We start from the raw sequence: 27,741 nt of genomic DNA on the forward strand, positions 1-27,741 counted from the left end.
CCCTGGCAGCTGGAACTGCCTCTCCAGGCTGACTTGAAATCTCTGTGGTTCTTCATGTGCCGAGTAATTTGGGGTTATGTCCTGAACATTGTGAGAGGGGTTGTGTGTTTACGTCGCGCGAGGAATGTGAGTGTTTTAGTTTAGCATTGAGCCGACCTGGGTGGATTCTAGCCTAGGTCCCAGCGACCTTCTGTGGCGTGCGGTTCCCATCCCAGTTCAGGTTGTGAAGCCTTGGCAGTGCTGCTGGCCTTGGCCTGGGACGGTGGCAGTGCCTGTCAGCTTAGCTGTCGTCTGCTTCAGAGGCCAGTGTGGATGGGACCCAGGCACGGGCCGACCCAGGGACGCCCCCCAACTCCCCAGAACCACCCTTTTCAGTCCCTCCATTCCATGATCTTTGGGTCCTTTCACATTCTGGGTCTCCCCTTTGTGGTCCTCCAGGGACGTGGGGCTCTCTTTGCACCATCCATTGCACTCTGCTGGTGTCATGGAGGTTGGGCCCACGCCCGGCCATGCAGGAAGGATTACAGGGAGGAAAACGCAGCCGGAGTTTGTCTTGCCCATCTGGAGCAACAGCAGCTTCAGACAGAGGGCACAGCTCCTGCTTCAGGCTCCCTGCCGCCACTGCAGCCCCGTGGGCTCAGCCCGTGGTCATGTGCGAAGAGTGGAGGCGGGGACCACGGGGGCCGGGGAGTCCATACTCCAAGCAGGGAGGATTCCACGTTCCTGAAGCTCAGTGGCTTTGTTTCCTGGCCCCCAGGTGAGTGCCAGAGGATTTCGCCTTGAGCTCCTGGTACAGCAGCCTCACCACCACCTGGATGTTGGCACGAGGCGGAGGTCAGAGGAGTGAGAGAAGGGCCACAGTGTCCCCTGCCCACCAGTGCGGTGGGCCTTCCAGAGCTGGCTTTGTAGCCGTGTCTGTGGGAGAGGAAGGGCAGGCGTGGGCACCCCGTCACACTGCCATGTCTGCGGGGCTTTGTCACATGCTGTCTTTATGACAAACCAGCCTGGAGGGGCGGGGCGCTCCGTGTCAGGACACACAGCGAGTGTTGGGTTAAGCTGGGCCCCACTACCCTTGTGTGACCATCTCCAGAGCTGGGGGTCCTACGTACCCCACTCGCCAGCCTCTCTGGTGGGGTTCCCACACCCATTGTTCAAGGGAAGTGGTCGTCAGTGCCTGCTGTAAGCCAGACATCATGATCAGGGCTAGTAACATGGAGCCAGCCGTTTGATGAAGGAGGCAGAAGTAAAACGTGAAGTGTGGTGGTCAGGGCCCACTGGGGAGGGGCTGGCGGGCAGTGCAGGGGTCTGGGACCCATGGGAAGCTGGCCTGGGTGAGGGGCTTCCTGGACTGGATGCTGTCTGTCCAATGGGCTTTGGGTCCCCCTACTGTCCCCTCTCCAGGCCCTGAGAGCCTCACCTGAGGCACCCCCCCTAACATTACGCATCTTTTAGTTCAGCAAAAACAACTAATCATTTTTCTTGCAAAAGTTTCCCGTGTGTTTGATGGGTTTGTTATAAGCAAGATCCCAGCTACCCTCCAGCTGCTTTCCATGCACACGCTCCGATACAGGCACCTGCTTTGATTGGCGTCATCTTCCCGAGGAAAGATCTAGGCTTGCAGCTAATTTATGTGGCACTCCTCATGTTTAAAAAAGTTGCAGTGAGTCCATTTCAAGAAGCTTATGCCAGAACTGATTACTTTGAACCATCTGAAGGCAAACCAGAATTCCGAGCTTTTGAACACCACCCCCCGCGACTTGTTTCGTGTGTTCTCTTTCTCGCTGTCCGTGCGGTGGCAGTTTGTCTGAAAGGAGGACAGCAGAAGAAAACGCACCCCTTCAGTGCACAAACGAGCACGCGTGTGGGCTTACTGTGGCGGCGAGGGTGGGTCACACAGGTCATTCTGTTAACATGGCTGCAGCTACATGCGTGCACTCATTCAAATTCAGCCCTTGTAAACATTTTGCTCCCAAGCCTTCAGAATCCATAAATCATTTTAAAAGGAGCCTTGGGGCTTTTCATCCAGCATCTCCCTAAGTCAAGAAGTCCCTGCAGAAGGCAGCTTCTCGGAGATGGCCTTGGAGGCCCCCGCCGTGTCGTCACTCAGTCACCTTGGGCAGGTTCACTCCCCTGAGAAGCCCTGGGAGGCGGGGGTCAGGAACACCCACCCTGGGCCCTCTGCCAGGCTTGCTGTCCAGCCAGGCCCCTTACCAGCTCTGTGATCAGCGGCCTCTCAGATGGCTTTCTGAGCCCCAGTCTCCCCTTTACTCAGGCACCAGGACTTCCCTGCTAGATTGGATGGGCAGACTGAGGGGGTTGTTTGTAAAGCTGCAGCACTTGTGGGGCTCCTATATCCTCTCCAGAAGGCATCAGCTGGTGCCGGAGGTGTGTGCTAGGTCTCATACCGTGTGGCCGCCCTCCTGAGAGACAGTGACACTGGGCTGTGCTCAGATGTCTCCCCTGCCGGCGTTCCCTGCCTCACGAAGAGCGAGGCATTGTTGCTACAGAAATACCTTCTAGGCCCGTGCTCAGGATGTTGGTGTGAGTGGGAGTGCCCCAGACACCCAGGGAGGGCAGCGCACGGCGTCTGCAGGGCTGGTCTGTGGGGTTGACCAGAAGCCCCGCCTCTGGAAGCATGTCCTGCAGGTGCACCGTACAAGCAGGAAGCAGATGTCAGAGGTCATTCACTACAGTACGGTTTTTACAGCTTTCCTGAGGTATATCCGGTGTGCAGTAAGCTGCACAGATGTCAAGTGCAGTGTGGTGAATTTGCATGTACACACACATACACACAGCCGTGGAGCCGTTACCACATTCACATTCAAGACCCCCAGACACGTGCTCTTGTTTGACAGGAATCCCTCCTCCCTGCCTCGTCTCCCCACCCCACACCCGCCAACGTGCTTTCCGTCACTGTAGATTGGCGAGAGGCTGTCGAGTCTTCTGGGAATGGCGTGGGTCCTGGAGCGTGTGGTCTCTGCCTTTTTGCCTCTTCCATACAGCATGGCTGGTTTGGGGAGAGATCACTGTGCACACAGCTGCGTCGTCTTCACTGCTGAGTCGTGTTCTGTCGTATCATATGTTCCCTTGTGACGGACATTTGGAGTTTTTCTGGTTTTTGGCTATTCTGAATGAAACTGCTGTGTATTATAAATAAAGTCCCATGTAGAAATCGACTTCGTTTTCTTTCAGGTAAACGCCTAGTGTGGAGTGGCTGGCGGTCACGTGTGTAACGTGTTCCGAGGTTGCCTGTCTTCCAGAGGTGCAGCTTCTCCTCACCAGCATGCAGCACAGTCTTTTTACTTAGTCCCTCTTTTATTTTTTTAAATGTTTCTTTTAGAGACAGGGTCTTGCTCTGTCGCCCAGGCTGGAGTACAGGGGCAAGATCATAGCCGCCTGCAGCCTCTGACTTCTGGGCTCAGCTGGTCCTCCCACCCCAGCCTCCTGAGTAGCTGGGACTGCAGGTGCACGTCACCACACCCGGCTAGTTTTTTAAAAGTTTTCGTTTAGGCCTTGTAATAGGTTGGCCGTCGGGTCTCACTGTGGCCTTTTGCTTTTTATTTCACAAATGACTAATGGTGTTCAGCATCGTCTCATTCAGCTCACTTGTCATCTGTAGAGATCTTCTTTGGTAAAGCACCTGTTTTTTGTCCATTTTAAAATTTGATTATTTTTATTGTTGTTGAGTTTGGGAGAGTTCTTTATATGTTCTGGCTACAAGGCCTTTATCAGATTCTTTGCTTTCCAGATATTTTCTCCCAATCTGTGTCTTGTCTTTTCGTTCTTTCATCAGGTGTTTTGAAGAGAGTTTTTTATGATAAAGTCCAATTTTTCAGTTTTTTCTGTTAATGTGTGATCCTTTGGGCGTTAGTCCATTTTCACGCTGCTGATAAAGACGTACATACCCTGACTGGGTAATTTATAAAGAAAAAGAGGTTGAAGGGACTCACCGTTCCACGTGGCTGGGGAGGCCTCACAATCATGGTGGCAGGCAAAAGGCACGTCTTACAGGGTGGCAGACGAGAGAATGAGAGCCAAGCCAAAGGAGAAACCCCTTATAAAATCAGATCTTGTGAGACTTATTCACTACCATGAGAACGGTGTGGGGGAAACCGCCTCGTGATTCAGTTATCTCCCCCCACCCCCCTCCCGCAACACGCAAGAACAATCTGGGAGAAACCGCCCTGTGATTCAGTTATCTCCCCCCACATCTCTCCCGCAACACATGAGAATGGTGTGGGGGAACCGCCCTGTGATTCAGTTATCTCCCCTCACATCTCTCCCGCAACACATGAGAACGGTGTGGGGGAACCGCCCTGTGATTCAGTTATCTCCCCCCACATCCCTCCCGCAACACATGAGAACGGTGTGGGGGAAACTGCCCTGTGATTCAGTTATCTCCCCCCACATTCCTCTCGCACCACGTGGGGATTAGGGGAGCTACAATTCAAGATGAGATTTGGGTGGGGACACAGTCAAACCCTATCAGGTATCAGGGCTAAGAAATCTTTGGCTGTCTCAAATTCACAAGATTTTCTCCTGTATTTTCTTCTAGTAACTTCATAACTTTTGGTTCAGGATTGAGCAGGATTTTCGTTTATTGTACAAGGTTTTAATTCTTTATTTCCCCCACGAACACCCAATTGTTCCAGAACCATTTGTTGAAGAGACTGTCCTTTCTACATGGAATTGCCTTCGTATATGTTTCAAAAATTAGTTGTGTTTATACGCCTATTTCTGGACTCTGTTCTGTTTCGTTGGTCGGTCTGTCTTGCAGACCAGTACTGCACTGTTGTGATTACTACGGTTTTAACATAGTTGGTGAAATTAGGTAGCCCCTCGTTTTTCGTTGTCAATGTTGTTTTCTCTATTCTAGGTTCATTACCTCTCCATATGAATTTTAGAATCAGCTTGCCAGTTTGTACAAAGAAGCCTGTGGGATTTTGACTGAGGTTGCTCGATTCTGTGGATTAATTTGGGGGAGAAGTGCATTCCCAACACCCAGAGTCTCCCGGCCTGTGGACAAGGCATGTCTGTCTGCCTGTGTGGAGGTCGCCTGGATCTCTGTCCGCAGTGCTCCGAGCTTGTTACCTGCAGGTTTTTCTTGGCCTGTTCCGTTCCATCTCTATGTGTTTCATGGTGTTGGAAGCTTTTGTAAGTGATATTTTCCAGATGACTTTCTGGTGCTGAGTTCTACTTTAATTCCACGATGGTCCTTTAACATAGTTAGAATTATGAAATTCCTAAATAGAATGAGCCTTCTTTCACGGTTTAGCATGAGGTCGTCTTGGTACATAGTTCAGGTGCTCCTGAAAAGACTGGACCTTCTGCTCTTAGAGTTGAAGCGTTTATCCAGGTGAAACAGGTCAAATTGGTGGATCATGTGATCCCTGTCCTCCTGATTTTTTGCCCGTTGTTCTATCAGCTACTGAGAGAGTGATGTTGAAGTCTCCGATTGTCATCATGGACCCGTCTGTTTCTCCGGCCAGTTTGGTTTCATTTGTTTGGCAGCTCTTTTATTAGTACACACGTGTTTAGGATGATTATTTTCCCTTGATTAATAGATCTCTTTATTATTGTAAGTTACCTTCTTGGTAATAGTATGTGCTCTGAAATTTACTATTTCCGGTATTAGTAGCGTCTCCGGCTTTCTCTTGCTGGTTTTCTTAGTGATGGCATGTTATGCCTTTTTGCATCTTTGTATTTAAAAGTCTTTATTGTCGGTGGTGTCTCACTGGGTGTTGCTTTTTAATCCAGTATGAGTGTCTGCCTTTTAATTGTGGTTAGGCTACTTACATCTAATTTGATTATTGATATGATTAGTTTTGATCTTGTCATTTTACTATTTTCTGCTTGTCTGTCTCTTCTTCATTCCCTTCTTCCTGTTTTTTTTCTTTTTTCCTTTTACCTTTTTTCAATCTACTTCGCTGTTTTTCTGATTTTGTTTGGTTTCCTTTTTTGGCATACAGTATAATCACCTTATAGCCACAATGTTGGTTTTTCTCCTCCAGCCTTTATACTGTAGTCATACATTTTATTTAGTCCATATATTAAATCCCCAGTATATTTTCATTAATTTTGTTTAATCCATTAATCACTTTAAAACGTTAATAATTTAAATTTTTTAAACAGACATGCATATAAGAAAGCTCTCCCTACGTGCAGTTGCTGTTCCAGCCCTCCGGGTTCCCCGTGCAGATCCGGGTCTGTGTGCCCCGCCCCACCCTCATCCTCCTCTGCCTGCAGGCCTTCCCTGACGTTTCTGTAGAGCAGTTCAGCTGATGATGACTTCTTTCAGCTTTCATGTCTGATCCGAAGGCGTCTTTATTTGCTTTTGTTTTCGGAAATGCTTTCACCGTTCTGAGGTGGTGGTTTTCATTTCTATTGGCATTTCAGAGATTTCTCTCTCCTCTTTTCTCCGTTGCACTTTTTCTCATGAGAACCCCACCTTGTGCCTCCGTAGGCACTGCCTCTGCCTTGAAGGTGGTTTTCCGTGCTGTGGTCCTGAGCAGGCTCGTCCTGATGTGCTCTGGGGCTGCCAGCGTCTTGTTTCCCGGGCCTGTGTTCCTTGTGCTGCCTTATGTCTGTTGAGCTTCCTGCATCTGTAGCTTTATACTTTCCATTGAATTTGGAACTTTCTGACAGTATTTGTCCCGGCATTTCCTCTGCTTCCTTTCCTCTGGGGACTCTCATTCGTGTATTTTATGCCTCATGAAGCCGTCCCACAGCTCAGTGATTCTCTTTTCAGTTTTCAGAAATCTTTTCCTCTCTGTGTTTGCTTATTTATTTGTTTTTGACATAGGGCCTCGCTCTGTCACCCAGGCTGGAGTGCACTGGGGTGATCTGGGCTCATTGCAGCCTCCACCCCCCGGGTTCAAGCGATTCTTAGGCCTCAGCCTCCTGAGGAGCTGGAACTACAGGGGTACACCACCACGCCCGGCTATTTTTTTAATTTTTAGTAGAGAAGGGGTCACGCCATGTTGGCCAGGCTGGTTTTGAACTGCTGGCCTCCAGCGATCCAGCTGCCTTGGCCTCCCAAAGTGCTGGGATTATAGATGTGAGCCACCGCGCCCGCCTCTGCGTTTTGTTTTTGATAGTTTCTGTTGCTGTGCCCTGACGGATTCTGTTTCTCTAACAGATTCTGTTCTGTCATTAATCCCATCCAGTGTGTTTATCTGAGATGTTGTAGTTTCCACTTCTACATGTGTCTCTTCCATGTCTGAACTGTTCCATTTTTCCACTAGATTTAACAACTCTCTTAATGTCCCCGTTTGCCAGTGTTGCTGTCCGTGCAACACTGTGTCTTGGTAGGTGTTCGTTGATTGGTTAATCTCTTCATTATAGGCCATGTTTTCCTGCTGCTTTAAATGTCTGGTAATGTTTGATTGGATGGCAGGCATTGTGAATTTTAGCTTGTTGTGTCCTAGACATCTTTGCATTTGTATACATCTTCTTGATCTTCTTTCAGAGATGCAGTTAGGTTTCTTGGCAAGAATTGGGTTTCCTCGGGTCTTGCTGTTGTGGTGTGTTGGAGCACCCTGGAGCAGGTCTCAGGCTGGAATAGCTGTCTCCACTCCTGTCTCCACTCCTGTCCTCACTCCTGTTCCCCCTCCTGTTCCCCCTCTTGTCCCTACTCCTGGCCCCACTCTTGTCCTCACTCCTGTCCTCACTCCTGGCCCTGTGCGGTGTCGAGTAATCTTTCCATCACTGTGGGCCTTGACAGACTTTTTGATTTTTAAACCACATGAATATATTTTTCATTCAAAATATTAGATCTAGAAGTGAAGACAAAACTAGACAGCTTCTTACAGTGAACTACAACTGGCCCCATTCCGGTTGCGGCCATGAAGGTTTGTTTTGCATTCTTTTCCCACTGCGGAGAAGGGAACTCACTGTGGTCACCCCGAAGCCTGCTTTTGTTTCTCATCTGTATTGTGCCTCTGTGGTCCCCCGTCATCAGCTCCTTCCACACCCCGCAGTCGAAGTCCTTTCCTGTCTTTTCCTCATTTCTGAAGATGTCCTGAGGTCGCTTTCCTGTCCCTCAGTGTCCCCTGCACTCCGCCGTGACATCACCCTCTGGGAGTGGCTGACGGACACACTGACTCCCAGGCGTCCTGCCTCGGGCTGGTTCCCACAGCCAAGGTGTGGTCGACGGAGACTTTCTCTGCACAGGCTCCTCCAGCTGAGCGGGGGCTGCCACGGACTCCCCCATCCTGTACTTGTGTCCTTTTCCAGTTTTCTCTTGATGTTATCGCTGGACTCTGAGCTTCACAGACATGTATTTAAAACTAAAGCTGTAGAGCTGGATCTCCTAACCTTTCGCTTCCTTGTCACCCAGAGGGCAGGACTTCCCCAGCATGGCTGGCCACGGACACCTGGTCACCGTCTTGCTCTCTTTGCAGGTTGAAGGTCGAGGAGCTGGAGGGCGAGCGGAGGCGGCTGGAGGAGGAAAAGAGGATGCTGGAGGCACAGCTGGAGCGGCGTGTGCTGCAGGTGAGGGCGGGGCAGCTTCTGGGGGCGGCACCGCCTGGGGCCTCGCATTTCTCTGTGCAGCATGAACGTCCGTGGTTCCTGCCACCACAGAACACCTGTTTTCCGGCTCGTCTCTCTGAACTCTCTGGGCTCTCCTTCCTCCCATGTGCACCGCCTTGCCTGGCGGGGAGGCCGTGCCGCTGAGAGGCCTGCACTGGTCGCCCCTGGGGTCCTCTCCGCCCTGCGCCACCCACACGCCTGGTATTAGTGGAGTGGGCTCTGGGCGAGTTTGCACTATGCCCACCTGGGATCTGCCGTGCGAGGCTGGACTGCTGTTTGTGTTCTTTTAATTGTTCTTTCTCTTTGGTTTTCATCCTCCTGTCTGAGTTGCTGCATGGCAGGAAGCCCTCAGGTTTGAGGTTACCGGGTTTTTGGACAGGCCATTGATTTTATCTTGGCACCTATTAGAGGCAGATCAAATCTATTTTTTATGACCAGTTCCTGGAGATGGGAGGAGTGACATCTGTGGTGATGGGCAGCTCTGAGCCGCGCTGGCCTGTCCTCAGCCTAGGACCTGTCATCTTGTTTTAATTGGGCCGTGGTGTCCAGGGAGGGGGTCACGGAGCTGCTGCCCACCCACCAGAGGCTTCGCGTCAGAGCTGCTGAACGTCTTTCTGGGTGTTGGGCTGAGCAGAGCCTGAACCCTGCTCCTTGACGCCCACGTTGCCTGCTGACGGGGGGTCAGGCATCCCCGCAGGCACCACTTACCGCTTTCCTGCTCCTGCTTCCAGCCCTTTCCCGAGGGCACCCTCAGCGGCCGGCCCTTGGAGCTGGTTGAGGCGTGAACAAGGCGAGCGGTGTGGATGAGTGCTGTGCCAGCACCTGGTGAACAGCTGGCGGGGCCTGGCCACCATCCTCGTCTTGTGCAGAAACAATGTGTGCTCAAGAGCTCACTAGTGGAGCACTCCTCTGTGGGAGATGCCAAGGGCTGTCACACACCACGGGGTTGGCATGAGGAATGGGGCTGGCAGTGTCACCTGTGACCCTCCCCTGAGCTCTGCCAGGGCCTTGGAGGGGTGGGGGCTCTGCCCCCCCGCACGTCCTGCAGCTGCTCAGAGCTGAGGCGTGGTGTTGGCCACCCCAGAGCATAGGTGCCACAGTGTGGCCAGCGTGGCCATTTGGGGAGAGGACAGGGCTGGGCCTGGTGGTCCTGGGGAAGCAGATGTTTATGCCATGATGTGACCTCGATCCTAGCCCAGGATTCAGGAGCTATTCCTCCTGGGTCAGGGCAACAGGGATGACTGTCTGGATAGCGTGGGAGAAGTGCAGAGCAGTGAGGTGGGGAGGCCGCTGGGGTTTGGCCTGTGGAGTGTTGGGAACTTCCAGCCAGCCCTCCAGCTGCTGCCACCTCTGACACCGCCTACAATTTCAACCTTAGTCGGGGGATGCCCAGGGTGGCCCTGGGGAAGGTGAGGCCTCACAGGCCCTGTGGTGGCTCAGGCTGCCCCTGACTCTGGACACCCAGGGCTGTGCAACTGAAGGAAATAATGTAAATAGGGGTCTATTTCCAAGATAAAGTGCCTTGAACCGGCTTAGGTCAGCAAACTATGGAAGAAACAGGATGTACCAGGCCCCTGCTTGGATCACTGATGCCTGTTTGTCAGGCTCCCCTTCCCCCCCTCCCCCACACCCACCTTACTTGCCCTCATCCAAACCAAAGAAGTTTAGTCTAAGATGAAAGTTTACTAGTCTGCAAAATAGTTCGTTTTGCCTGTTCTTACCGGCTTGCCCAGCCACTTAGATTGTAACTCAAATATCTGAAGAGACCCTGAGCTGACTAGGATTGCATTGCATCGTGGGCTGCAACAAAATGCAGCAAGACAACCCCAAAAAAAAAACCTACAGCCCCTGCCCAACAACCAATAGGCGATGTCCAGGAAGACTGTGGACCCCCCCCCCACCCCCGCCATAGTGCTCAGCCTGTGAGGAACCGGGGGAGGGGCCTGCACACTAGGGGATAAGTGGCTTGTGACCATGCTGGGTGTGCCTGCCCACCTGACACCCGATCTTGCAAGACCACTGAAAGTCTCTCTTTTGGCCAGGCAGGGTGGCTCACACCTGTAATCCCAGCACTTTGGGAGGCCGAGGCGGGTGGATCAGCTGAGGTCAGGAGTTCAAGGCCAGCCTGGCCAACATGGTGAAACCCCGCTTCTACTAAAAATGCAAAAATTAGCTGGGCGTGGTGGTGGGCACCTGTAGTTCGAGGCAGATTGCAGTGAGCCAAGATCACGCCACTGCACTCCAGCCTGGGCAACAGAGCGAGGCCCCAGGAGCTGGCTGCCACCCCTGCACCCCCTGTGCGATGCCCTCCCCGCTCCCTGCTCCCACTCCCTCTGGAAGCCTCAAGTTAGGCCGCTTCAAGGAAGATTGATTAAAATCAGCTGCCGTCTGACTTAATTGGGAACATATGCTTGGAGAGGGGCTTGACTAGTTAAAATTTTTGTAATTAGTTCACAGCTGGTTGGCGAGGAAAGAGAATTCCAGTTACCCCTTAGAGCTGGGCGCAAGTGCCGCTGCCCTCCCGTGGTGCTGGGGCCAGGAAACCAGGGCTGGTAGGGCTGTCACTGGGCCCTGCTGTGGCACTGGCCTTTCTGGGTCTACCTAAGAGCCCAGAGCTGTCCACACACTCATTAGGGCCAACTGTGTGCGCCCTTGTGTTGCTGAAGGGTCTGGAAGTGGGTGGGTGGGGCCTCCTGGGCGGCGGGGCCTCCCATCCAGTGGTGGGGGTGGGAGAGCTTGGGCGCCCACCGAGGGTGGCTGGCTGGGCTGCTGGCGCCCCCTCTAGAGATGGGGAAAGTGAGGCCCACAGGGAGCCTGCGTATGAAGGAGGAACTCAGACGCTCCGTGTTGGGGCGGCAGAATGAGGCTTGAACGTGTTGCAGTGTTCTCAAGTGAAGACAGAAATCGGGCAGACCCCATGGAACTCCAGATCTGGCGGCAGAGGGACCCTGTGGCGATTGGTGCAGCTGCAGGAGTCGGGTCAGGTGGGCGGCACAGTCCCTCACCCCACCTGCAGCCACAGCCTCCCGCCCCACCCCTGTCCCCACTCCCTGAGTGTGCTCTGTGCTTTTCCACCGGCCTAGAACCAAGGAGCTGGGGCCCCAGCACTTTGTCCTCTTCTGGCTCCCGGCTGCCCTCTGATGTCCCACCTCATGGTGGGGACACTGGGCCTTGCCGGCTTGGACCCACAGCCTAGGGTGGGCCAAGGCTCTACCTCCCACCGGCTGCAGCCTGGCCTCGGCGTGCTCCCCAGGATGTGGAGGGCATGGGCCTTTCTCGCAGGGTATCTCTGGAGATCTCAGGTGATGGCTCCTGGAGGGCCCTGCACGTACCTGGTGAACCAGGCCTGCATGGCGGCCATTTCTGTTATCCATCATAATACCGTCATCCTCACCTCCGAGACACGTGCACGTTTTCCACATCTGTGGTTCTGATGGGCCACATTCCCGGATGGAGGGCACCAAGCTGGGGTGGGACACATGGTGGCCGGTGGGGGCTCACAGGCCGCCCTGGGTAGAGAGGGGCACGTCCAGTGGAGGCCGCACTGGGCAGGACACCAACCTTCTGGCTGGGTGGGCGCATCTCCACCTGACAGTCCCACCCGGCAGCCACCAGCTTCTGTGCGTGAAGTGTGCAGCGTGGGCCAGCACCCATGCCCTGTGGGGCCCCCGTGTCACCCAGCAGTGATGGGAGCAGTATTCAGACTCAGCCCTGTTGGGTTTTTTCAGCATTTGATTATGAACATTTAAAGATTCATTGTGACGCTGAGAGAAGTCTGCAGCGAGCGCCTGTTCACCCACCACCAGAGCTCCACCGTGGACGCCCCGCCGTGGGGCCTCCTGACAGCTCCTTATCCTTCGCCCAGCCGCCGCACTGCTTCATTCTTCTGACGTGCTTTAAGTAAATTGCAGACATCTGCACACTTCCTCTAAATGCCTCCGTGTGCGTTTAATTAAGTAGAATTCATCTTTGGGTTCTGAAGCCCATGCTCCAGCCGTTCCTCAGTGTGGCCTCATCACGGTGCTTGTTTGGGCAGGTTGGTGGTCAGGGCTGGTGCAGCCCCTCAGGGCAGCTCCCTGCCCGCCCCACCTGCCTACTCCTCCCTAGCGGGGGCCTTGGTGGGGTCTGTGGCTGGGGCTAATCCCAGTGCCCCAAGTGCTGCTCAGGAAAGAGACCAGACAAGAGCCCCGCGACGTTTAAAATAAGTGCATCTGTTTTGGGAAGGAGTGGGTAGAAGAGTGCCGGGTTCCCTGTGCGCAGAAACTGGAAGCACACGGAGACTGTTCTGCTCCCGTCTGCACCAGCAGGCAGGCGGTGCAGTCCCTCACATCCCTGGTCGGTGTCCCTGGGACCAGGACGGGGCGGGCCCATCACCCCTTCTCATCCCCTCCCTGAGATGCCATCCCTGTGGCCCCCAGACCCCTGGAATTCTGAAGCCCCCAACCCTTAGCTGCCCTGGGAGAGGGCTGCATCCCCTCCTGGAGCCACAGCTGCCCCTTTGTGCCGGCATCCGTGCCCAGCTGTGGTGGGCTGGGGTGGAGTCCCTGTCCCTGTCCCGGGGCCTCCCAGCAGGTGCTCTGAGCCAGTCTCTTCAGGTCTAGCCTCTCCCGCTTGCTGGACTCCTCCTAGTGATGCATGTGGCTCATCAGTGGGACCTTTGTTCTGTGTTCGGCTCTTTCTCCTGAAACTTCTACCGTGCTGGAAAGAGTGTGGCTTCTGGACTGGGACGACGGGCCTGGTGTTAACCTGGCGGCCTCGGGAAGTGCTCCTCTCTGAGCCCTGCAGGCCTCCTCTGTGAGGCGAGGGAGTTGAACTTTTCCTGGGAGGCAGGATCATGGGAGGGCAGCTCTGTGGGGCCTGTGGGACTCCGTGCCCACAAGCCCAGCCCTCCCGTGCGTGAGCTGCCTTCACGCACCTCCTCTGTGCCGGGCGCTGCTCTAAGCCAGAGCACAGCAGGGGCCAAGCAGCCATAGCCCTGATGTTCCTGGGTCCGTGTTCTGCGGGAGTCATGTAGTGAGCTGATGGTTCAGATGGATGAGGTGCTTCCCGTCCGTGAGAGGAAGCAGGTCATTGGCACAGGGCCCCGGAGACCCACGTTAGGTCCTGGTGGGACCAAGGGCTCCTGGTTTCCTCCCATGGCTCAGGGAAGGACAGGAGAAGCACCCACACCGGACCGGGCCACCAGGGAGGCTGTCAGCCACAGTCCTTGGAGCAGCGTCCAAGTGTTTCCTGTGACCGCACTCCTTTCCTTTCTGCGAGATCTCACTGCTCCACAGATTCCCGGCAGCTGATGCCATGTGTGAGAAACCAGGAATGTTCCAGCCATGAGGGCTGAAGTTGGCCATGAAGTTGGACTTCTGTTTTAATCTGAGCTTCCTGGCAACCTAAGGAGAAAGGAAAGTGTGGTCACTTATGTAATTCCTGTCATGGGAGTTTGCAGACTAAGCCCAAGATTCTACAAGAAATGTCTCCGATGGGGGCTTGGCCATGGTGCTGTCACTGATGGAAAAGTGGCTTTGTTTCACCACACAGACCAGCAAGTCCACTGCTGTATACATCCCCAGAAGAACCAAAAGCAGGGTCTCATGGATACGGGCACCCACGTTCACAGCAGCCTCGCTCACCATAGCCCAGAGGTGATCTCACCCTAGCGTCTGTGGACAGACGCGTGGATGGACACAATGTGATCCTTCCATACAGCGGAGTACACGGCAGCCTCAAGAAGGAGGGGCGTCCCGACACCTGCCGCAGCACGGATGGACCTGAGAATGCTGGGCTGGGTGAAACCGGCCAGTCCCAGAAGGACACAGGCTATGTGATTCCACCTGCATGAGGCCCCTAGAGTCATCAGATCCATAGAGACAGGAGGTGGAGAGGCCCGTGCCGGGGGCTGGGGCTGGGGCTGGGGCTGGGGCTGGGGCATGGAAAGTGTTGATGGATATGGGCTTTAGTCTGGAGAGGTGAGGAAGCTCTGGAGACGGACTGTGATGGTGGCCGCACAGCACTGGGAGTGTACCAAATGCCAGGGAGCTGTGCCCTTAGAATGGTGATGGCGGTCAGCTTCCTGTCACGTGCATTTCACCACCGTGAGACCCAACAGGCAGATTGTTAGGAGTGAGCCACACCCCAGATGGGAGGGGCAGAGCGCTCCGAGTGGGTACGCTGACCCTGCCCTCACATGGCCTCGGTCTTTCGGTCACTCCTGCCCTCCTCAGGCCCTTCATCCACCAGCTGGTCCTGCACCTGCTGCCTGAGGCCTTGAGGCCTCCTGCCAGCTCTGGCCGAGCCTCAGGCAGGGTGGTTTAGGCGCCGGCTGTTGTTTGTGCTCTGTAGTGGGGAGATTGGGATAGCGGAGGCTGCCCAGGACTCCTGCTCATCCGCCAATCTGGCAGGGACCCAGTTCACTCACTTGGCAGGCCAGGGGGAGCAGTCTCCTCGGTGAAGCCCACGTGTCTTGGAAGGAGGAGGAGGACCTGTGGTTGCAGCGGGACCAGGACGCCACCGGTCCCCCCTCCTCCTCCTCCTCCCAGGAAGAATGGGCTTCGTGCCCAGGGTGGGTGGCCAGCAGGTGCCCCGTGCACTGACCACACTGTCGTGGCGGGAGCTCGGGGAGATTGCTGGTCTGCAGATGGGGCAGGCGATGGGCTGTGAGCTGAACGAGGAGCATGAGTGGTAGAGCTAGGACCCCCCGCGGTGCTCACTGGGCTTCCCCGCTCATCCCCCCTTGCCCACGTGTGCTGCTCCCCCCATGCTGAGTTTTGCCAAAGGCCCCACTGGAGCACCCTCCTCCTGTGGCCTGCAGCTGCTCACAGAGGCAGCAGAGGGTGGCGAAGGACCTGGGTGCAGGGGCGGAGGTGAGAGCTGCAGCTGGGGGCGGACATGGAGGGGCTCCTGTGCGGGGTCAGGTGTGGGGCTCAGAGCCAGGCCTCAGCCTAGGTCACTGTTGTCCAACCCTTCCTGGCAGTTGGGGTTTTTATCTCTTCCCTCCAAATTGTTTACAAGCTGCTCTCAGCAGATCACCTTCTGAAGGACTCGGGTGGAAGTCAGCGGGTGATTACCAGCACCGGGTAATTGGCTGTGCTGAGAGTCCTTCATCTGCTGATGAGGCCCGAGGTCAGGGGAGCTTTAATGAGGGCGTGCGGGCCTCGAGGTTGTGCGGGACGTGCAGGAGGGTGGCAGAGCCGCCGGTGGACCGACGGATAGACGGATGGTGTGAGTGTGCCCGAGCTCTCGCTCCCCTATCACATGGTGACCATCCTCGCCTCTGGGTGACATGAGACTGAGGTCGGGGTTCTGGGGACTGGCCCAGAGTCACACAGTTGAGGCTGGTGGAACTGGGACCCAACTCGGGCTCTGCCAGACCCCTGCGTCTGCTGCCTGGGCAGGCATGGGCATACGCACCTGGCCTGTAAGCCCTCGTCCTGTGTGTAGAGATTGCCCAGTGGTCTCTGCTGTCCCCCCAGGTAGAGACGTGCCCAGGGACCCGCCGCTGAGCACCTCGATCTCCTCTAGCCTGTCCCTGCTGCTGCCACTTGGACTGAAGCCTTGTCTTGCACGTGGGGTAGAAAACCAAACTCAGGGCGGTATCTGGGGTGTCCGGGTTCCCCCAAAGCTGATATCCCTGTGCATGCCTGCAGCCTCTCTGGGGCCTCTGGGAAGCAAGGGCCATGGCCCTGTCTGCAGGTGCCCTGCATGGAGTGCCAGTCCCCACGGCTCTTGGGCATGGCACGATGGAGGTGTCCCCAAGCAGCTGCTACTGCAGGCACTGCGTCCAAGGGACCGACGTCCTTTTGGTTCCCAGGTGTATCTGCAAGGAAACGGATGAGAACAGCGTTTTAGAGGAGAAGGGAAGCGCGGGGCCCTGCTGGTGCCTGTGGGGCTTGAGGGGAGGTGGAAAGTAGCTGGGGCTCTCCTGGGGGCCAGGAAGAGGTGCTGTGCCCCAGGTTCCTCTTAGGAGAGCCGCCCTGGAGCCTCAAGAAGCAGGGCCCGGGCGCGTTGCCCCGGCTGGGCTGGTCCCTTGCTGGCAGGTCCAGGGAAGCCCCACATGGCGTCCTGGGGCGGCAGCTGTCTGTCCTTCCTTCTGGATCCCGTGTGTGTGTCGGGCCCAGCCCCTCCTGTGTTGTACAGGTGTCCGGCCTGGGTCTCCCTCTGGAGCTGTGTGTCTCGTCTCTGTTCAGGGACTGCTGCAGGCAGGTGGGGCAGATGTTAGCCTTGCTGGCTGCCGTCAGGACCATCTCCTCCTCACCACAGGCACAGCGCCTGGAGGCCAGGAGTTTAGCCCAGGGTGATCTGGTTGCAGCCTTGGCCAGATTAGGAAGGGGACGCTGTCCCCACCCTGCTGACCAGTGGAGACTACCACATGCCATCCTCCCTGGCCACTGCAGGCCACCTGCCCCTTCCCTGCCACGGACTCAGAGGCGGTTATCAGGGTGTCATGGGAGGAGTCCCTGACCCTTGCTGGAACCAGGACAGGCATGACCCCTCCCAGCTCCCTCCTCCCCTGGCCCTGCAGGGTCTTGGGCCAGGAAGGCCAGCCCCAGAGCTGTGTGGTGGCCTCAGCGCCGTCTCCTGGGTGCCAGTGCTTTGGCGCCACTGATTTGGCAGATGTGCTGGCTCACTCTGGTGCCCCGCTGAGGAAGGCTGCGGCCCCTCCCTCAGGCCCCCCCTCGCTTAGCCTCTGGGCAGGGCCCTGAACGGCGGCTGTGCAGCACACAGCCATGGCGGGTGGACGGGGTTGTGGGTGGCGTTCGCTGGGGCCCACGGCGCAGCTGTGGTGGACGCACTCGCAGGCTGGCTTTGCCGTGGACGCCTTGGCTGTGGGGAGTTTCCATTCCTGGTGAAGCCTGGCCGTGGGGCATGTGCTGGAGGGGTCTCCGGGGGCTCCGCCGTGTGACCCTGGGCCACTCCCTCTCCCCCTGCAACTGCTGCAGACGAGGCCTGGGACACCCACTCCCCATGGTGGAGCACTCAGCTCTGCAGAAAGGCAGCTCCCGGGGTCCTGTCCTACCCCCATCCTCCCACTGCTCATGGGCACTGGTCATGGGCAGCAGTGTGGCCTCTGTCCTCAGGCCTCAGTTTCTCCCTCTGCTCCAGTCTGCCCCTTCCCTTCCGTGTGCCTCTGCCTGCTCGGGAGCTGCTTTCCTGGAAGAGGTGGGACACGGCCCCCAGGCCCCTCAGCGACAGGCGTGTACAGGCATGTACAGGCGCATCCAGCCCCTCAGCCCTCCTGCTGGCCCTGCGCAAGTTGCCCAAAGTCAGGCCGCTGTGGAGGGCAGGGCTGGGAGGTGTGACCCTCACCTGGGCTTGTTGCAGAGGCAGGTCCCACACCCCAGCCAAGAGTGGCGGGCCAGGCCACAGGCAGGAGATGGGAAGGCCGCACCTCTGGCTCTGCCCTGCCCCGGCCCAGCAGGCACAGACCAAGCTGCCTCACTCTACTCCCCGAGCCATTTCCTTCAGTCAGGAGAGGTATTGATTGAGTTTTGAGGCTGGGCGATCTATAAATATGCATGAGGACTGGCAGTTATTTGACTGTGTTTTCCATTCCCCTGTTGTCGCTGCTTCCTTCCAGCGCTTTCTCTGCTCTCAGCATGCGCGTCAGGCACAGGGCGACTGACGCCTCCCTCCCTGAGTGTGTCCTGGGCCTTGCTGGAGGCAGCTTCCTCCCTGGCAGGGATCTTGAGGGTAGGGCCTCTCAGAAACCCGGGGCAGCCAAGGGCCCATGGCGCCCGGCCTCTGCACGCACCAGGGCGTGGGCTTCTGGCTTTCCTGCCCTCTGCTCCAGGTCTTATGAGCATTTCGGCCGGAAGGAAGGTCCTTAAGGTGAAACTCACCACACTCACCCTCACAGGTGGGAAACCAAGGCCCAGAGAGGATGGAGACCTGCCGGCAAGTTAGGGGTAGAACTCACAGTGGGAACGGAGATTGAGCCAACGCCAGCCACCACCCAGCCTCTTCCTCCGGGACTTGGGCTGCAGACAGTCTGCTGAACACAGAGGGAAACAGGCAGTCGAGGCCGAGGCCTCCTGGGGGCACAGGTGTGGGCTTGCAAGGCAGCCCTGGAGCACCCGCACCCTCTCTAGGCCTTGTCTCTCCCCGTGCTGACCCCTCCAAGACCGCTGTGTCTGAAGGTGGGGCCCTGTGATCTCTGGAACCCCTAGGCCCAGCCTGGAGGGGAGCTTGGAGAGACAGTAGGCCTGCAAGTGACCGGGGATCTGCCCTGCCTGTCCCAGCGTTCTCCTGCCGCACCCACTAGCCGGCTCTTCTGTTTCGCTGCGCTGGTTGACGGCACCAGAGCGCCTGCTCGCTCTGCAAGTGGAAGATTTTTGTTGAGTCGATGATTGCACCGTCGCATCCAAGGAAGGCTCCAAACTTTTCCTTTTGAGATTCTCGTCAGCGTCTCAACAGTTTTCTCAGCTGTGAATCAAACAAGGCAACAAATTTTAGCAGAAGATTATAGCCATTTTTCCCCTTTCTTCCTGGAAGCTGTCATCTAACAGCCGATTCCAGCAAGGTTGCTCCATCTCCCATCTGCTTGAGTTGAGTGGTGCCAGCCCCCGACGGTGCTCCTGCTTGCTGGCACTCACAGTGCTCAGCACCCTAGGTGGGTGGGGTGCACGGGGCCGGGGGCAGCACTGGAGGGGCTTCTCCCCATGCCTGGAGCCTCACACGGACCTCCTGGGCTAGCAGCTGGAAGTGGGTTCTGTGAGCAGGAGGTGTCCTGCCAGAATGCACAGAGGGCAGGGGTGGCCCTGAGCAGATGGACAGATGGGGCCTGGGAGGAAGTGATCTTGCCTCCCGGGCTGCAGAGCCCACCCCACATCGGCGCCCACCCCACATCCGCTGCCTCCTGGCCCCAGTGCAGAACCCGCTGGCCCTTCCTTTGGGCTGGAGGCTTGGTACGTCCATGGTGGGAAGTGCTTTGGTCTTTGTGTAGGAGGATCTTGAGGCTGCACTGGTCTGTTCCCCATCTGGGATGCCCCCTGGACTACCTCCTGCCCTGGTGGCCCCTCTCCCCCACCTCCAGACTTCTCAAGCCACGCTTTGAGCCCCTTGGTGCCCCTAGCCACAGCCACGCCATGCAGAGCCCTAACCCCGGTCTGCGGCCCAGCGCCACCACCTTCCACACACCTCCGAAGGGTCACGTGAGTGCTGCATGCCTGTGTTCTCCTCCAGAAAGCAGCAGAATAGATGAAACAGGGCTCACAGAGCACCGCCGGGCCTGGCACCCCATGGCATCTGCAGATGGCCGCTGCCCTCACCCTCTGTCCCTTCATCTCCAGGGTGGGCCCAGCAGCAGCTCCTCTGCCATACCCTCCACTGCTCTTGGGGTGCAGCTGTGACCCAGGAAGTAAGAGGGGGCCTCCCCGCAACTTGGAGAAGGGTTCCACGCCGTTTCCCGGGACCTGCTGGCTCGCTCTTCATGCATTACTTTAACCACTCGAGCGACCTGGTTTTAAGCCCACAGGAGCACATCCTAGTTTAGTAAGGGTTAGTCATCATCATCCATTCATTCAACAGACACATCTTCCACATGGAGCCTGTGCCGGGACAGTCCTTGGTACTGGCGGTGTGGTGGTGGAAAGCAGTCCCTGTCACCACGGAGCTGGCCTTTCTGGCGAGGAGGACGCCCACTGAGATGAGTGTTTAGGCTGAAGGGGGTGTCCCGCCAGCAACAGCAGTCGCCCTTGGCAGCCGGCCTCTTCTGGGCCTCTGCTGAGTGGGCACCGAGGCACCGTGCTGCTTCGCTGCTCTGCAGGGAGAGGCAGAGGCCTGGCCCCTCGCAGCCCCCATCCAGCTGGAGGGTCTCGGGTGTCCACTGTCTGCTCCCAGTGGCTGACGGCCCAGGTGAGGGGCTGCCCCTGCCTGTCTCCCTCTGCTCCCGGTTCCCTTGGTGGCCACCACACTGTACACTTGCAGGGGGTGCCAAGCCACAGAAGCCAGGCCAGCCATTCTCCTGCCTGTCAGCTGCCTGATTCACGGGGACTTCGTCCCCGTCAGATGTGGAGGTGGTCTGCAGGCTCCGAGAAGCCACCAAGGCAGGACCCTGTGGGCACACCCTGACGTCACCTGGTCCTGCAGACTGTGGTCACTGCACTTGGTGTCTGGGCCCAGCTGGCAGGAGTAGGACAGGGCCAACGGGGTGGGGGGTGATGGTCAGGCCACAGTGCTCTGGAGGCTCTTCTGGCTGTGGAGGAGGAGGGTCTTGGGGACAGGGACCCCCTTCAGCCTCACATTCCCCAGCCCAAGCAGAACACAAGTAAGGACATTTCCTCACGGAGCCCCAGAGTTTCTCCTTCACCCGGGAACTCCCTCCAGGTAGCCCCTCTCAGCTCATGTCCTCCCCGTGGAGAGCTGCTCCTGAAGTTGAAATCGCCGCACATGCAAAGGAGAAGGCTGGTTTCCCGTGGCTGCGTCTGCGCTTCCTGCTGTTTCTCACTCCCACCCGGCTGCCATTTCTGACAGCTCTATTGAAATGCGACGCACATTCCACGTCACTCGTCCCTTCGAAGGGGGCAGTTCAGCGGCTTTTATGTCCACGGCTAGTGCAACCACTGTCACCCTTCGTCACAGGATGTTTTGATCACCTCTCAAGGAGGCCCGAACCCTCTAGTTATCCATCACACTGCTGTCTCCTGTGCCTCAAACCCTCAGCCACCAATCGGCTACGGCCTGCCTCTGTGGGTCCGTCTGTTCTGAGCATTTCCTGGGAAGGGAGTCCCATGGCCCGTTCCAAGCATGTCCTGGGAAGAGAGTCCCGTGGCCCGTTCTGAGCATTTCCTGGGAAGGGAGTCCTGTGGCCTTTGTGATTGGCTTTTCTCACTTCCCGTGTTCAAGGTTCACCCATGTGGTCACAGGTGTCGGTGATGTGTTCCTTCTTGTGGCTGAAACACTGACTGTGTGCATGGCCGCATCTTACGTATCCAGTCATCGGCTGGTGGACATTCGAGTGGTTTCCACTTCGGGGCTGTTATGAACATTGACAGACGAGTCTGTGTGGGTGTGTGTGCAGTTCTCTCCGGGGTCTGCCTGGGACTGGGTCTGCTGGGTCACCTGGTAACCGTTTCATCATTGGAGGAACTGCCAGACTCTTCTCCAGGGCTGCCGCACACTAGGGTTCCAGTTTCTCCCCGTCCTCACCAACGTGTTGTCGAGTGACTTCCCGGCCGTCCTGGGGGTGCAAAGTGATACCTCTCTGTGATTTCAGTTTCTGTCTCTGGATGCTGGATGATGCCGAACAGCTTTTCATGTGTTTATTGGCCTCGTAGGAGTCTCTCTGCAGATGCTTTGCCCATTGTAACATTGGGTCGTTTCAGCTGTGAACCTGCTTTATGTGTTCAGATCTAAGTTCTTTGGGTATAGATTTGCAGACATTTTCTCCCATTCTGTGGCTTGTTTTTGCATCTCATTGGCATCCTTTGAAGCACACAAGTTCTGAGTTTGGATGAAGTCCGATTACCTGTTTTTTCTTTTGTTCTTTGTGCTTTGGGTTAAGAATCCTTTGTTAAATCCAAGGTTAGGAGGGTTTCTTCCTCTGTTTTCTTCTACAGGTTTTACAGTTGGGCTCTCACATGGGTCTTGGATCCACAGTTATTTAGTTTTTGTTTATGGTGGGAGGCGGGGCCCATGTTCGTTCTTTGGCATGCGACAGCCCATTGTCCCAGCAGCATTTGTTGAAAAGACTGTTTTTCCCTATCCAAGTTCTTTGGGTATAGGCTTAAGGCCCTATCCAATGGCCTTAACATCTTTCTCAGAGTCACTCAACATGGACATGTGGTTGATTGCTGGACTCTCTGCTGTGCTGTTGGTCTGTACGTCCGTCTTGATGCCCACGCCACACCGTCTTGATCGCTGTGGCTTTGTAGTAAGTTTTGAAATCAGGAGACTGATTTCAATCCTGTGGTGGCTGTTCTGAGCCCCTGCAGTTCCTTGTGAGTTTCAGAATCAGCTTGTCAGTTCTTCAGGGAGGCCGGCTGAGTCCTGGGAGTGTCCCAGATGTGCAGATTGGTTGGTCCCGACAGCGCCAAGTCTTCTGATCCGAGACATGGGATGTTTCCTGATCCCCTAGATCCCGCCTAGTTTCCTCCCCTGCTGCTTTGCTGCCTGTGCGTTTGAATGGCTCCTCTTGGTGGGGCAGGCGCAGGAGTGGTGCTGTTTGTATAGGACACAGGGCCGTCCTCATCCCGACACTCGGCTGCCCTGGAGACAGGCCTTAGCGCAGGGCTCCCATTACTCCTGCGCTTCCAGCACCTGCTGAAATGTGTGGCGCGCAGGCTCCGAGGCATGGAACTCCGAGACATGGAGCTCCCAGGCATGGAATGGTGTGCCTGACTCTGCACCACCCCCAGCTGTGATCACAGCAGCAGCCTGGAAGTTCGGCTGTTGCCCCCAGCCACCTTGGGGCACAGTCCTGTCTCACCTGGAGCAGAGGTTCTGGACCCCCAGGGGCTCAGGTGTGGCCTCCTCCTGGAAGGGGCACCTCTGGCTCTCATTCCTGCCCGTGGAACATTGAGCGTTGCCAGGACATCCACCCCGGGGAACTTGACATCCTCAGGCACTGCTGGGTCCAACGCCAGCGCTGGGTGTGCCACTGCTGAGCCCCCGCCCCTCGGGCAAGTCCACCTGTCTGCTAAGTGGGAGGACACTGGGGCCAGGTGAGGCCTCGCTGGGCAGCCTCCAGGACGGTCACTACCTCCTCCCACCTGGAGGACCCTTCAGGAGGTCAGCAGTATTGAAGCCTGGGGAGGAAGAGGAGGGTGAGGCCTAGGGGAGGAGGGTCTCACTGCTCTGGGTCAGAGGAGGGCTGAGTCCACGCCGTGCGGCCTCGTCCTGGCCGGGGTTCAGCTGACTACAGCCCCGCCTGCTGTGCAGCCCCTAAACTAAGAACCGTTGTACATTTTTAAAGGATTGAAGAAAATCAAAAGAAGAATATTTTGGGACACACGCGAGTTATCTGAAATTCAGAGTCATGTTTCCGTGCCCACAGCTCCATCAGCGGGGCCCATGCTGGCCTCGTGTGCCCCACGGCTGCTTTCTGGGTGCAGTTGCAGTGCTACGTGGTTGGGACGGGGGTGGGGTGACTGCACAGCCCTGTGACTGGCTGGTCCCCGCAGGAGGCGGCCCCACCCCCCGTCTGCATCCTCCCTGGCTCCTCGAGATTCCGGCTCCGTAGGATGGTGGAGAGGTTGAGATGCTGTCCAGTCCTCAGAGGCCCCGGAAAGCCAGCGCCGCCCTTCAGAGGGTCCTCCTGAGCATGTGTGGGTGGCTGGATTCTGCACACTGGGTTTTCTTACCCCGGCTGTGCAAACTGAATGAAGTAGCAATCCTTTCAACCCCAAGAGTCTGTGATTCAGCCGGAGTTACAAGATGTCTCTTCATCCTCTGAGGTTTACAAGGTTCTCAGAAAACCAGTGAAGAGCTGCGCAGATTCTCTCCCGCCCCGGCCCAGCGGCGGGGGCTGCCGCCTCCCTCTCCCCTGGGCCTGACTGGGTGGATTTCCCCTCCCCTCCTCCTTCCCAGGAGAAGCACAGAGGGAGCAGCCAAGCGAGCCATGTCTGCAAACCTGCTTCCCTCTGCGGCGGCCTCTGCCGTGTTCCATGGGGCCAGGGGTCCCTGGTCCAGGTCAGCGTGTCCATCTCCACTGGCCTCTTCCATGAGGCAGGGGTGGCAGGGTCAGCCGTTAACTTGTGTGACGTGATGTCAGGGGGATGTCTTAGAGTCCGGGGTGGTACCAGGAGGGGTGAGGTCTCTTCCCTTCTTCCCCATCCCCTCCTCCCTCCCTATGGGAAGCACATTCTGGGCTCTGGGACCACGATTGCCCACGGCTGACGGGCTCCAGCCCCACTCAGGCGCCCTGCAGTGGGCACGGCCCAGGCCAGGCCTCGCCGTCCTTCAGGGACTTGGAGAGCAGTGGCCCACCACAGCCTGGGCTCTGGGAGGCTGGAGGCTTACTGCGCCTGGTCGCTTCACTTCATGGGATGTGTCCACACCGGCCTCTCTCCTGAGAGCGTGGGGTGACCCGAACACATGAAATGTTTCCCTGTTCCCCTTTGGGAGATAGGACAGTGTGTGGACAGAAGCCCCAAGGGCGGCGGGAACTCATTGCCAAAGGGGAGGAGGCCATCGCTAAGCACGGAGCTGGCCTGGCTCGCTGGCACACCCCTCATTCACGGGGGCTGGTGGTGTCTGGGCCTGAGGGACGGGGTGCCCACCCAGTCTCACTGCCCCACAGCTGACAGCCACGAACAGCAGAGTTTCAGCACTTGGCGGGAGCCCTGGCCCGTGTGTGTGTGTGTGCGCGCCTCTGGCCCCAGCCCCGTCCCTGGCCCGTGTGTGTGTGTACCTCTGGCCCCGTCCCTGGCCCGTGTGTGTGTGTACCTCTGGCCCCGTCCCTGGCCCGTGTGTGTGTGTACCTCTGGCCCCGTCCCTGGCCCGTGTGTGTGTGTACCTCTGGCCCCGTCCCTGGCCCGTGTGTGTGTGTACCTCTGGCCCCGCTCCTAGCCCATGTGTGTGTGTGTACCTCTGGCCCCGGTCCTAGCCCATGTGTGTGTGTGTGCCTCTGGCCCCAGTCCTAGCCCATGTGTGTGTGTGTGCCTCTGGCCCCAGTCCTAGCCCATGTGTGTGTGTGTGCCGCTGGCCCCAGTCCTAGCCTGTGTGTGTGTGTGCCTCTGGCGCCGGCTCTGGCCCGTGTGTGTGTGTGTCTCTGGCCCCGGTCCTAGCCTGTGTGTGTGTGTCTCTGGCCCCGGTCCTAGCCCATGTGTGTGTGTGTGTGTGTGTCTCTGGCCCCGGTCCTAGCCCTTGTGTGTGTGCCTGCCTCTGGCCCCGGTCCTAGCCCTTGTGTGTGTGCCTGCCTCTGGCCCCGGTCCTAGCCCGTGTGTGTGTGTGCCTCTGGCCCCGGCTCTGGCCCATGTGTGTGTGTGCCTCTGGCCCTGGTCCTAGCCCATGTGTGTGTGTGTGCCTCTGGCCCCGGCTCTGGCCCATGTGTGTGTGTGTCTCTGGCCCCGGTCCTAGCCCATGTGTGTGTGTCTCTGGCCCCGGTCCTAGCCCACGTGTGTGTGTGTCTCTGGCCCTGGTCCTAGCCCGTGTGTGTGTGTCTCTGGTCCTGGTCCTAGCCCATGTGTGTGTGTGTCTCTGGCCCCGGTCCTAGCCCGTGTGTGTGTGTCTCTGGCCCCAGTCCTAGCCTGTGTGTGTGTGTGTGCCACTAGCCCCGACCCGGGCCCGTGTGTGTGCGCCTTTTCATGTGTTTATCAGCTTTCTGGGTGTCTCTCTTTGGGAAGTGTCTGCTCACATTTTTGACTCATTTTTAGAGTGGGTTGTCTGACATGCCCTTGGTTATTTCTGAGTTCTTCGTATGTTCTGGATCTGAACCCTTTCTCAGAAATGTGATTTTCAGACAGCACCACCTGCTCTGTGGGTGCCTTTCCACTGTTGCGGTGGATGAAGTTCTTGACTTGTATAAGGTCAGTTGTACTCTTTTTTTTTTTTTTTCTTTTACGGCCACTACTTCCTGAACCCTGTTTGAGAAAGCTGTGTCTACTCCCAGGAGACAGAACGTGGTGGAACCGATGTTTATGTGTGGCATGAGGTCGCGGTCTCGGGGTGCACAGTGACCCTGCACTTCCCTGCCCTGGGCGGCTGTTCCCTGCTGCAGGACGGCTGTCCCCTGCCCCGGGCGGCTGTCCCCTGCCCCGGGCAGCTGTCCCCTGCTGCAGGACGGCTGTCCCCTGCCCCGGGTGGCTGTCCCCTGCCCTGGGTGGCTGTCCCTTGCTGCAGGACAGCTGTCCCCTGCCCCGGGGGGCTGTCCCCTGTCCCGGGCGGCTGTCCCCTGCTGCAGGACGGCTGTCCCCTGCCCTGGGCGGCTGTCCCCTGCTGCAGGGCTGCGTGATGCTCATTGCTGGGGGTCGGTCACCTACCACAGGTCAGCAGGCTGGGCCTCCAGGCGCACTCCTACCTCAAGGATGCCACACACGTCCCCGCCCTGGGTTTCACGGGAGCATCAGGTCGCAAGGCACGTTCCTGAGCCACCCACGCCGGTGCCAGGCTCCCTCACCCTCCATCTCTGTGTGGTTGACCTTGTTTCTCTTGTGGCACGGGGCACCTTCCAGGCTGGCCAGGAAGAGATGGGAACATGGCCACACGGGCTCCAAGCCTCCTCCCAGCCAGAAACCTCAGAGAAGAGGAAGCCTCCCTCCCAGGCACTAAGCATGGAACTCTGGGAAGTGCTGCGCTTCGCTGAACCAGGGCCGTGTCCCCTCTCACCCTCTTCCTGTGGTTAGGCAGAAGGGACCCAGCAGGTGGCCAGGCCTTGGTCCTGCACCTGTCCACAGGGCACAGGGAAGAAGCCATTCCTTCAAGGAGAGGCGGCTGCCAGGCAGGCTCAAGAAGACAAAATAACCGAGCACTGTGCTGTGTGTGACCTGTGCTGCACGTGTGCCTGGGCCATGGTGACATGTGCTGCGTGTGACCCGTGCCACATATCTTCCTGGGCCATGGTGACCCGTGCTGTGTGTGTTCCTGCAGGGTGACTATGACCAGAGCAGGACCAAAGTGCTGCACATGAGCCTGAACCCCGCCAGTGTGGCCAGGCAGCGCCTGCGTGAGGACCACAGCCAGCTGCAGGCAGAGTGCGAGCGACTGCGAGGGCTCCTGCGCGCCATGGAGAGAGGCGGCACCGTCCCAACCGACCTTGAGGCTGCCGCCGCAAGTCTGCCATCATCCAAGGAGGTGGCAGGTAGGCACCCCCCACCCCCGGCCCCCACCATCTTTGACCTTCTGTGGGTAGGTCCATCTGCGCGCTCTTGGGGCAGCCTCTGGCTATCACCTGCCTGTCATCCCCAGAGGGTCTGTCTTCCCCTGTGGGCAGCCAGGCCTGGTGGTTGCTGGAGCAGAGCACCCCGGCCCCGTGTCCCCATGCACCTGCAGGGTTGTGCAAACAGGTGGAGCTGTCCAAGTTTGCAGGCAGCAGTGGAGAAACAAGGGGCTGAAATCTTAGGCCCTTAAACAAATTCGTATCATTTGTTAGTTTATACACACACCATTAATCACAAGTAAATCTAATCCTCTCCAAAAACAAGTCCGTCTCTCACCAGCCTAAGTGCGCCTCACGGAGTCCAGAGAGCCCTTTGCAGCGAAGGCCTGCGGCGCTTCAGGGAAGAGTGGGGCCTCCACGAGGGCCAGCGGGGCCTGCCCGCACCCTCCAGGTCTAAGTCAGGC

At 57.4% G+C, this 27,741-nt stretch overlaps 1 protein-coding gene across 22 annotated transcripts in view; it reads left to right on the forward strand.

Annotated features, from left to right (window-relative positions):
* Nucleotides 1–27,741, forward strand: part of LOC105483405 (mitotic arrest deficient 1 like 1) — a 419,765-nt gene that overhangs the window by 268,584 nt on the left and 123,440 nt on the right. For 17 of the 22 annotated variants that reach the window (XM_011744271.2, XM_071095438.1, XM_011744266.2 and 14 more), the window contains 2 exons: nt 8,403–8,493; nt 27,049–27,259. In XM_011744271.2, coding sequence (XP_011742573.2) covers nt 8,403–8,493; nt 27,049–27,259 — 302 coding nt within the window. Of the gene's footprint in view, nt 1–1,035; nt 1,264–8,402; nt 8,494–11,414; nt 11,664–27,048; nt 27,260–27,741 lie in introns of those variants that run through there. The other 5 variants (XM_011744282.3, XM_071095440.1, XM_011744289.3 and 2 more) reach the window with 5 other exon arrangements.

Source organism: Macaca nemestrina, chromosome 4 (genome assembly GCF_043159975.1).
Source record: "Macaca nemestrina isolate mMacNem1 chromosome 4, mMacNem.hap1, whole genome shotgun sequence".
NCBI lineage: Eukaryota > Metazoa > Chordata > Mammalia > Primates > Cercopithecidae > Macaca > Macaca nemestrina.